The 10,935-nt window shown below is 37.3% G+C and overlaps 1 protein-coding gene across 3 annotated transcripts; it reads left to right on the forward strand.

The window, feature by feature from the left end:
* The first annotated feature begins 1,298 nt into the window (after positions 1 to 1,298).
* On the forward strand, positions 1,299 to 10,919 carry LOC136269109 (uncharacterized). Of its 3 annotated transcripts, XM_066064582.1 has the most exons (11): positions 2,035 to 2,167; positions 2,220 to 2,924; positions 3,194 to 3,777; positions 3,827 to 3,973; positions 4,661 to 4,874; positions 4,943 to 5,014; positions 5,070 to 5,126; positions 5,231 to 5,499; positions 5,832 to 5,868; positions 9,800 to 10,093; positions 10,716 to 10,919. In XM_066064582.1, the coding sequence occupies exons 2-11, from the start codon at positions 2,267 to 2,269 to the stop codon at positions 10,739 to 10,741; spliced, it is 2,358 nt and encodes a 785-aa protein (XP_065920654.1). In that variant the 5' UTR covers positions 2,035 to 2,167; positions 2,220 to 2,266; the 3' UTR covers positions 10,742 to 10,919. The 3 variants fall into 3 exon arrangements, with proteins under 3 accessions (XP_065920652.1, XP_065920653.1, XP_065920654.1); XM_066064580.1 differs by having other exon boundaries at positions 1,299 to 2,924; XM_066064581.1 differs by lacking the exon at positions 10,716 to 10,919 and adding an exon at positions 10,287 to 10,708 and having other exon boundaries at positions 1,299 to 2,924.
* Positions 10,920 to 10,935: the final 16 nt, after the last annotated feature.

The following is a 10,935-nucleotide window of genomic DNA, read 5'->3' on the forward strand; positions in this document are numbered from 1 at the left end:
TGACTACTTCATGCATATACATCTTTAAACCACTCAATGTTATTGTAAGTTAGATTTTCTGAAGCTGCGTGAATTTGCAGTGCTATATATCAATAAAATTAATGCTTGTGACTGTTGTGTTTGGGTGTTCCCGATCCGCACATTTGACCAGTTTCTGGAAACCATATAAACTTCCTTCTGCATAGAGCCACCCTGTAATAATACTAAGCAATGCAGTTATAACTCTAAACCAGTGCTTGGCCTTGATCAAGAAATATAGCTAACTAAACTGATTTTCCTAGTTTTGCTATATCTTTCGATAAAACTAACTGACTCTACTACTTCTGAGATAACGATATCGCTTACTGATCTTGGGCCCACTTTATGTCTCATCTCGGACCCGAGATAAGGCTGCTCTTATCTAGAGCCCAGAATAAGAACGCCCAAGATAAATCGCTCACGCTGTAGGCAGATCTAATAACAATATATACTTTAGGTTTAAGGAAGAAAATCCATCCCTCCTGGAGGAGACTGAGTGTGGCCCCGACTAGACATTGGGTGACCTGCAGTTCGAATCCTAGGGTGGGAGGGATTTTTTTCCTTACTTTGGCCCCTTTTCTGTTACACCTTTTCAGCTATAAGCCACTAAGTCTAAGTCCTTGCAATTAGGTTTATAGGTAATTCTAAGGCTGCAGCACATGTTGCTGTCAGACCTTCAGTGCTGGTCACTGTAAAGCGCTAATAACAATAACAATCTGCGACCACGGTCAAAGTCTTGACCGGGGAAAATTTCACCTTGACCCTTGACTTGCAGCGTTTATCGTCTTTGACCTGTGACTTGAGCGTTTCTTGTCTAACTTTTGACCTACACTTATTTCTCTATTTTCCTATACGCACCTGCGCTTGTAACCTAGTATAATATTTTCTTAGTGCGTGCTACCAGCAGCTGGGAGAGAAAAATCATTATAATTACGGCGAAATGCCTGTTGGAGCTTTATAGAGATCCTTACTTTCTTGTGAGGTACGTATAATCCCGTAAACGTGATAATAGCTACGTATAGTTTTCGATTGTGGGTTTCGAACCTTCCGTATCGTCTTGACCGTTGACCCACCGTAAGAGCTATTTAGTGGCCTTGACCGTTGACTTAGAGTTTGACCGCGGTCGCAGATCTACCTACAGCACGAGCCTGAGCGACACCCCCTTGAATAATGTTACGAACCACGTGCCCTAGGGCCGGATAATTAAACAAACAAAAAGACTGGGTATTGAGCTCATGCACGCACCGTAATCAAGTTACGTAATGTGTGATGTCATCGTGTTAAATCCTCTTTTAAAAATCGAATTAGCTATTAATGGTCGAGAGATCTGGTTGTATCAGCTACGTAGCTTTGTGAAGAAAAGTCATTTGATTCCGGCCAAAACACGATGGGAACAAACATTCACATGGAAACGATCCAGAAGAATATGACGAGTGACGACATCAAGCTCGAGTCTGATATACATAGTAACGAGAGCTTGAGCGAGAGTTTAACCACACTGAATTGTACTACTCTAACTAACTTGGATCTAATAGATGTATTCACCAAGTTAAGTATTGGTAACAAGGATTTTTGGGGTACCGCGAGCACTCTCTGGTTAGCTCTTTATTATATCCACTTCACCATATTCTTCACTTTATTATTAATCATTACTTGTTGGTGTGGACTAATCCTGTGGGAGAAGGGACAATCAGTGAGAAAACATGCTTCACTTGTGTATGTAGTGTCAACTTATTGTGTGTGGTCATTTACCAGTGCCACTTATTATGTGTTATTAACTATCGGGGTAAATAGCCTGGCCAGCCGACAACTTGCAATAACTACTGAAATATTTGAAATATTATCTGTGGCTAGTTTGATGAATGGACTGTTAGTGACTGCAGTCTACCAGTACTATCAGTTACGATTTCACGTGTACCAATCTATTAAAAAGTACATAGCGTATACTATTCCTTCTCTGCTAACAGCTGTGATCATCATCATTGTTTTACTATCAACAAGTGGCTTAGCACTTATAGTATTGATGGTACTGACTCTAATGTTGGTTATCATTGGTTTGGTAGGTACCACAACTTTAGTAGTGATGTATACAGAGCTCTGGTTCAGAACAAAGACAAGTCGAAGCTTACATGGAAATTCTGCTAGAAAGGTACTAACACGGCGATTAGTTGTCAGAGTTTTAACTTTTGTGTATTTACCAGTACTGACTTGTAGTTTGGTAAATTGTTTAATCATAGTGATCATAAATATGAACTGCATTGAAAATGCTCAGGGAAGCAGATTTCTGTGGCTAGCCGAACAATCTCTTCTCAAAGTATTTGAGCTGCTCTTGATTCTACAATGCCTTGTTGTGCCGCAAAGGTTACAGAAGATTATTAATAAAATCTTTTGGTCATCAAAACCTGTGAAAACAACACAATCATCAATAATGAACAAATCAATCATAAACACTCTATCACAACCAGAAGATTTTAACGTTAGTTGGTTTATGCAGTCAGTGAGGTTAGAAACATGTGCACCCTGGGGCAGTATTGAAATGAGAGCAGAAGAAAACAAGAACACATCTGATAGTGCGTCTAAAAGTTTACCCTTATCAAAAACTAGACCACAACCTGCTCAGTTTCAAGCATCTGCACTGACTGTACAGCAACCTCCCAGACATGTCAAATGTATTGCTCTGCCTCCAAATGTAAGTAATGCAGTGGAAAATGAATACCTATCTCATGCATGTGGCCCTACATATAACCCTGAAAGAAAAACGTATTTGAAAATTGAAGAGATTACTAGTGTACATGAAACAACTTACCATAAACCCGATAACGGCAACTTCATGAACTCAGTCCTCACTGACATTCCATTACAAGAATCATTGAAGGGTGATACTCTTTCTTTATCACCGCTACATGGTAAGTCTTATATTTATAGCTATAGATGTGTATTATAGCTACTGAGCTTGTCTGATGTTTGAGAATACACCTATAGTCAGCTGCCATTTGTCATTTGTATGGCATGTATTTGTTTGTATACTTAATACTACTTTCCTGGTAGTTGGTTATCATAAATTCATTGCTGTAGACCATATTAGGGACTATAGTATTTAATTACAGTTTCATGCATGGTGTTTCCTTAACATATATGGATAGCACGTGACAATATAATTTGATATTTCCTTCAGTTGAGGTAGTTCCTGCACATTCACCAGTTGACACTGACAATTTGATTGGTGACATTGAAGTTGGTTTATTTGATGAAAGAGGAGGAGTGTTTCACTCATACAAACATGGAGTAACTGTTGTAGTTCCAACTGGAGCCATCCCCATTGGAGTACTAGCAGAACTAAAATTTGCAGCCACTTTAGTTGGTAACGTCAAGTTCACTAACAAATCACCTGTGTCTGCCATATATTGGCTGTGCATGGATGTAGAATTACAGAAATCTATTGAATTATACTTACCACATTTTGCTGACATTTCAGATGCAACACACAATCTACAATTTGTTAAGAGTATACATTCTCCATTTGATGTAATTGAAGGGTCTATGTTTTCCATTGATGGTGGAAAGTTTCCTATTGATGAACCTTATGGGTCAATCCAAATAGATCATTTCTGTTACTATTGCATTGCAGTAGACAAGTTGGAACGTACCAGCATCCCTAATAACAAGTATAGTATAGTTGCTATAACACAAAGGCAACCAGAGAAATCTGAATGGACTGCTCACATCTGTATTTTACCATTAATACGAACATGTGTAGAGGTGAGGAATACTAGTTAGTGTTTAGTTCACCTTTGCTCTATACTGTTAGAAGCTAAAAAGTCAATATGGAAGTGAATGGCAGTACCGGTCACTATCAGAGTTCTCCTTCACTCCAGGATGTGACCAGGTGTTTATTGAGTGTGAAGGACATATCTTCAAAGATAAGGCTGAAGTTGTGCTGCTGTCAAATGACGAAGTATGTATTAATCTACCAGGGAGGGCACTGGGGTTGCTGAATTAGATCCCCTCCTCTCTAACATTTTGCTAAGTGCTAAGCTAGATAGCTTGTACATGTGGCTGGAAACAGCAAGTAAAATTTTAAAATTAAACCAGTTGAAAATCGAAAATGCTATAACATAACAGTAACTATATGCATTTCAATGAAGACCTACTCAATGAAGTGTGTAAACTATCGGTGAAGTGAACCTCTTCTTGACACTCTGCCCTGTAATCTCACCATTTCTAAAATCCTATTCCTTACCAAATTAAACTATACCTTGTAATGCGATAATCCATATAATGTTACTAATTATATATTTGTGTTTTTGAAAACCATTCCAAAAAAAACTTATTGTACCTAAAATAGTAGATACTTTAAAGGTAATAACTCTGGTGAAATTTTTAACAGCTTTAAAACTATATAATAAGGCTATATGCATTGTCTGGGAGCTCAGTTAGTAGACAGCTTAGAGATTATCCGTCAATAATTATAGGCTCCATGGCTCTATGTAACTAAAAATTAGTACATGACAAAAATGTGGCCACTTACTACATGCATATTGGATATGCTATACACTGCAAATTAATTTAGCACTCAAAATCCTTGTCTATGTTGTAAATTATGTCAAAGTAATATATATAAATTTGTTACCTGTGTGCGCAGATTTACCAACAAGATGTAGACTTCCACCATTATTATGATAGTGATTGTTTGGATGAATTACGGTTGAGAATGGATGAGCAACTTTATCCACCACGTTTTACTGTTGTGGTACATGCCAAGGACAAAATATTTTTTGAATCCTCAAGGTATATGAACTATAAACTTACCAGTGGCACAAAGACAATTAGTGGAAAGTTAACTGTGCCTAGCGTTGGTAAGCTATAGCTAGTGCTTGTAAATGTTGTACATAAATATTGTGTATTGTTTGGGTGATATCTGTAGATGTGTTTGGGCTAAGTTCAAGTGAATCTGATTCCTCTCTTAAGAGGAAGAAATATGGAAGTTTCACAAGTGGTTAGTGGCTTCCTGAACTACGTATATTGAATTTTATGCACACAAATACTGTTAGGATACAGAAGTGATGACAGCATTGAGCACCTTCCAGATGAACAAGAGTTTGCCACAGGTAAAACTATAAGAATTACCCATGATTTATATGAAGTTTTAAATTGGCTTACACTATATATACACATTAACTCTCAGGGTATGTTTTAATTTATCATTTTACAGGAAAGTTACAGTTCAGGAATTTGATAGTGTTAACTATGTCAGTTAATCTCAAGTGGTTTGCTCTTGGATGTGCTTTGTGTGTTCCCATTGACAAGTTGGAGAGACTTGGTGATAAATATCACGATAATCCAATGAAAGCTCTTGTTAGGGTATATCGCTACTGGTTGGCTGATAAGAATGGATTACAGCCTACATGGGAGAAACTGCTTAGTGCATTACAAAAGATCAACGAGTACAGATTAGCTACTAGTTTAACGAGAACACAATTGGTGAGTTAAACAAACTGTACACAAATAAAGATACTTCCTCATGAAACTTTACATGGGGAAACTAAATAAGTTATAATTAATAAGTCATGACTGCTGATTACTAATATGGTCAAGTGGAATTTGCTGACGTTATATATGCACAGTTGTACTGCATCAACTAGTACCATTTACGCTTTTAATAAAAATATCCACATCATTTCATAACATTGCTATATTAGGATCAGATTGCATCATAGCAGGGGGATTATTATTATTATTAAGACTTTAAATCTTTATCATAGTTAAGTCATTAACCGAATGTAATTATCATTATCCTGTTGTTTTAATAATAGAGTAAAGATCAATGTCTATCCTCATCTGTGTTTAATGGTAAGGGATTTATCATGTTTATAAATGTTTTGAAACATTGCATTATATGTGTGGGTGAAATGTGGGTGGCAAAAAATTATGTGGTTTATTTCTAGACCACACTTTGAGCATGTGGTGATGATTACCTGCAAGAAGTATATGACATCATGAACTCAGTTCTTAGACCATTCATCAATGAAAAAACACCTAATTCATGATTACTAATAGCAGAAAGGATATTGCACTGGCAATCAGTTATTAGAAATTGGGTAGTAGTCCATTACATACTGGGTATATAGTTTGTCAGGGAACTGGGTAGTAGTCTGTTGAGGTTTGTGTTCAACCCAAGTGATGAATGACTTTAACATGTTAATGGCAACACCCTATAGGTAATGTGCGCGTGGCTACAGATTCAAGCATTGCACACCCCCAGGGTGCAATGGACAAGATCACCGTTTACTGAAGATTTTAATATATTTATATACATGGCTTAACTAATACAACAGTTGCCTATCTATATACACCACCCTTTCACCCACAAGATCCATGCCAGCTAAGTTGCATGGTTCCCAGCTTTGTGGAAATGTTAAATGTTAGGATAAAATCCAGTAAATTAGGCAATGACAGAGTATGGTACAGTTCTTAAACCTTTTAATTATGTAATGATTGATGCAATTATAATCACTTCATTCTGAGTTCACATTCTACACCTACACCCAGTGTGTCAACTTCAATTCAACATGATACAATGAACAATATCAAATATTGTAAACCTCTGAATCAGCACCTGAAGCAGGATGGGAGCAAAAAAGTTTACCTTGCAGCTAAAAGTTTACCTTGCAGCTAATCATGTACTGAACAATATAAAATAGTTAATCCTGAGTTAATCAGCAAAATTAATAAAAATTAGAAAATTTCTTTCAATTTGCCAATATCACCAAACTTTAGTCATGTCAAACTTTTGCCATTTATGGTAAGTTAGTTCATGTTCTACACAGTACCATTATCAAAAATAGAATCTCATATATGCTATCAAGACACACGGTAGTGTGTCGTGCGGCCCAAGAAGCCGGCGCGCAACATCAGTGAGTATATTGACAGGAAGAAAGAAAACGCAATTTTTGCACCTCCGTAGCTCTGTGTTGCCTTGATGAAACAAGACGATTTTTGCTGTGGACACTCCCTCAAACTTCAGCACTCCACATTACGAATTTGAGCGAAATCGCTTCTAGCGTTCACGAGATATGCGACTTCAAAAATTGGCTTAGTTTCTTCGTTTTTTTTCTTCTTATTTTTCTTCCTCTTTTCGCACACTTACAAAAACTGCTATAAAACGCGAACGCCATATCCGATTGCCTTGAAATTTGGCACACAGAAGGGGGGTATAAAGGCACATCTCGGCACCAACTTTGGCTGGAATACGATAAACAGGCAAAGCGTTATGAGCGATTATTCACTAAAAATAACACCAATATTGTGTCACGCCTACAGAGTAAACCGCGTATGGGAAGAAGCTGAAAATCGGTGGGTGAATAGGTTAACTATTAAACCTCAAACCTGTTGTAGTTTGAAAGAAATTGAGCTAAAAACCAGGAAGATACAACGAAAAAACCAACAGTGTGTAACAATTATGCAATCGAGATTAGCTAATAAAAAACCACTGCTTGCCACGCCTACCAGATAAACCGCTTAGGCTAATGCTTTGAAAATTGCTATACAGATGGAGTAATTATCTTAGAAAGGCTCTTCAATGGTGTAGAAGAATCAGACTTAAAGCCACGGAGTTATAACACGAAATCCAACTTGGTGTAGCAAGTGCGAGATCGAGATACTCTAATAGAGCAGTCATCCTAATAGAGCAATCACCCTGAAGAGAATTCAAGAGATCAGCTAGAAACAAGTAAGCTGTATAGAGATCAGCTACAAACAAGTCACCCTGTAGAGAGATCAGCCACAAACAATTCACCCTGTAGAGAGATCAGCTAGAAGTAGGGAGTTCATGCAACTATGGAAAGAGATAGTTCAGCTAGAAGAAATCACCTTGTAGAGTTCAGCTACAAAGAAATCGCCCTGTAGAGAGATCAATAGAAGAAGTTACCTTGCAGAGAGTTCAGCTACAAAGAAACCATCATGTAGAGAGATCAACTACAAACAAATCTCCCTGTAGAGAGATCAGCTAGAAGAAGTTACCTTGTAGAGAGTTCAGCTAAAAAGAAACCTTCACGTAGAGAGTTCAGCTGCAAACAAATCACCTATAGAGAGATCAGCTAGAAGAAGTTTCCTTGTAGAGAGTTCAGCTACAAACAAATCACCCTGTAGAAAGATCAGCTAGAAGAAGTCACCTTGTAAAGAGTTCAGCTACAAACAAATCACCCTGTAGAAAGATCAGCTAGAAGAAGTTACCTTGTAGAGAGTTCAGTTACAAAGAGACCACCATGTAGAGAATTCAGCTACAAACAAATCGCCCTGTAGAGATATCAATAGAAGAAGTTACCTTGCAGAGAGTTCAGCTACAAATAAACCATCATGCAGAGAGATCAGCTACAAACAAATTTCCCTGTAGAGAGTTCAGCTAGAAGAAGTTACCTTGTAGAGGGTTCAGCTACAAAGAAACCATTCTGTAAAGAGCTCAGCTGCAAACAAATCACCTGTACAGAATTTAGCTACAAACAAATCACCCTGTAGAAAGATCAGCTAGAAGAAATTACCTTGTAGAGAGTTCAGCTGCAAAGAAATCACCCTGTAAAAAATTCAGCCACAAACAAATTGCCCTGTAGAAAGATCAGTTAGAAGAAGTCACCTTGTAGAGAGTTCAGCTACAAAGAAACCATTCTGTAAAGAGCTCAGCTGCAAACAAATCACCTGTACAGAATTCAGCTACAAACAAATCACCCTGTAGAAAGGTCAGCTAGAAGAAGTTACCTTGTAGATAGTTCAGCTACAAACAAATCACCCTGTAGAGAGATCAGCTAGAAGAAGTTACCTTGTAGATCGTTCAGCTACAAACAATTCACCCTGTAGAGAGAGCAGCTAGAAAAAGTCACCTTGTAGAGTGTTCAGTTACAAAGAAACCACCATGGAGAGTTATGTGATAAATATGTAACTGTATTATATATATAATTTGTACATTTACTGATAAAATATCTAAAGTACATCTGCTTCATCTTTTCTTCTTCCTGTGGTAAAGAAAAAATATAGGTTTAAAAAGTCCCAAAGCCGGCCTATCTTTAGGGTATGCAAATACAAACAGAAGTGAAATCTAATCCAAAACAGCCAAGCTGTAAAAAAAGTGTGCGGCCCTCAAAAGGGCTATAGTGAAAAAAGATGTGAAATCCAAGGTGGCGGCCAAGAAATGGCTGTGATGGTAGGTCAATGGTAAAAATTTTAATAATGACAATTCAGGTGAATTTTGGTGCCGTTTGGTCAATTGGCACAAAATTCACTTGAATTGTCGTTATTAAAATTTTTACCATTAACCTACCATCACAGCCATTTCTTGGCCGCCACCTTGGATTTCACATATTTTTTCACCATAGCCTTTTTGAGGGCCGCACACTTTTTTTTACAGCTTGGCTGTTTTGGATTAGGTAATATAAAACAAGCAAGTTAGTGTATCGTACAACACTTTATATAGACCTTTTGTTGGCAATAAACCAGAGAATGATATCACTAAACTACATTTCTAGTATAGTCTCCACTCAATGGTAGTGAAATAGCCAGCAAACACTTTAACTGGTGCCGGTCATTGATTACTGATTATCATCTTACAGTAGCTAAATGTTAAAAATGGACAGTATAGTCAATAAGACTTTTTGATTTGTGAACACTTTTAAATCTGTATAAGACCCCTTGTTATAACAACTAAGGATTAATTATATACTGAAGCTTTCTTGTAAGACTATATAAAGCTCTCTCATTTTTAAACCTTGAAAATATGATGGCTTTACTTTAGATGACTCTAATGAACCAGAAAAGGAGTTGGTCATGAGGAACATTAGACTGGAGATGTTGAACCTCACAGCACTAATACCGGTGCTCAACAAACACCACTTACTCACCCTGGATGATAACTATGTATTGTTGAACTACTTGGTGTCCCCAATGGAGAGGGCTAATGCTTTAGTTTACCAGATTCTTCCTAGTAAAGGACCAGGTGTCTTTAAGCAGTTTATAATATGCTTGCAGGAAGAAACTGAACACATAGGACATCAGGAATTAGCAAGAATGCTAACTCCTCCAGCAAAGCGTAAGTGTAACTTATTCCTGTAAGGAACTTCTGTTGTTTACTGTATACTGTGGTACATGCAAACTATGATGCCACATGTGTGATGCATATTTTAGTACGTGTAGACAATATCCTCTTAGAGTTTTTGACTGTTCTATTAGAGTATCTTGATTAGTTATGAAATTATATTTCCCTCTAAATGCTATCCCACTAGGGGATCTGTGAGAAGGCTAAGCCAGTTAATACAGGGAGTTAGAAGTGGATGACATCTTTTTTTAAGCTGGAAAAGGCTGCAGGGAGGATGCTTCATGTCCCTTTCTATACTAGATGAAGTCTGCTTTGTATAGTGCCAAGGTTACATATCACTTAGCAGTAACTTGAGCAGAGTTGGGAAAGGTAGGGGGAGTAGGGGCATTCGCCCCAAATGCCTTATCCTGAATCTGCATATGTATATAATAATATTTATTTATACACATCACTTTCATACAATTTATTATATTTGTACAATTTATACAGTACATTTACCAGGTATACAGGTGAATGTCGTTAGTTTATCTAGCAATTCACCTACCAATTAGTGACACTCATAAAAATAATTTTACCATACGTAGAATTTCTTGACATACATATTTTTACCTTATAGCAAAGATGATGGAAACAACTGTATAACTCCTGTTATGGAATTTGCGTATCACTTTGTCACCATGCAGATGCATTTTGTGTTCTACTAGAATGCTATATATTGTGTGTATTGGAATCTGTATATAATACACAAGCACTGGTACCTGCCCTGTAGTGTATGACATACCCTATGGTGTATGTTACGCATTATTAGTTTTAATAATAATACAGTACTGGAAAGC

Source organism: Dysidea avara, chromosome 10, assembly GCF_963678975.1.
Source record: "Dysidea avara chromosome 10, odDysAvar1.4, whole genome shotgun sequence".
Classification (NCBI taxonomy): Eukaryota; Metazoa; Porifera; class Demospongiae; order Dictyoceratida; family Dysideidae; genus Dysidea; species Dysidea avara.

Excerpts from the sequence above, each read along its gene's own strand:
- LOC136269109 (XM_066064580.1), top strand. The coding sequence starts at position 1,406 with ATGGGAACAAACATTCACATGGAAACGATCCAGAAGAATATGACGAGT. Across the intron at positions 3,974-4,660 it reads TGCTGCTGTCAAATGACGAA|ATTTACCAACAAGATGTAGA; the intron begins GTATGTATTAAT and ends CTGTGTGCGCAG. Across the intron at positions 5,015-5,069 it reads ATATGGAAGTTTCACAAGTG|GATACAGAAGTGATGACAGC; the intron begins GTTAGTGGCTTC and ends AAATACTGTTAG.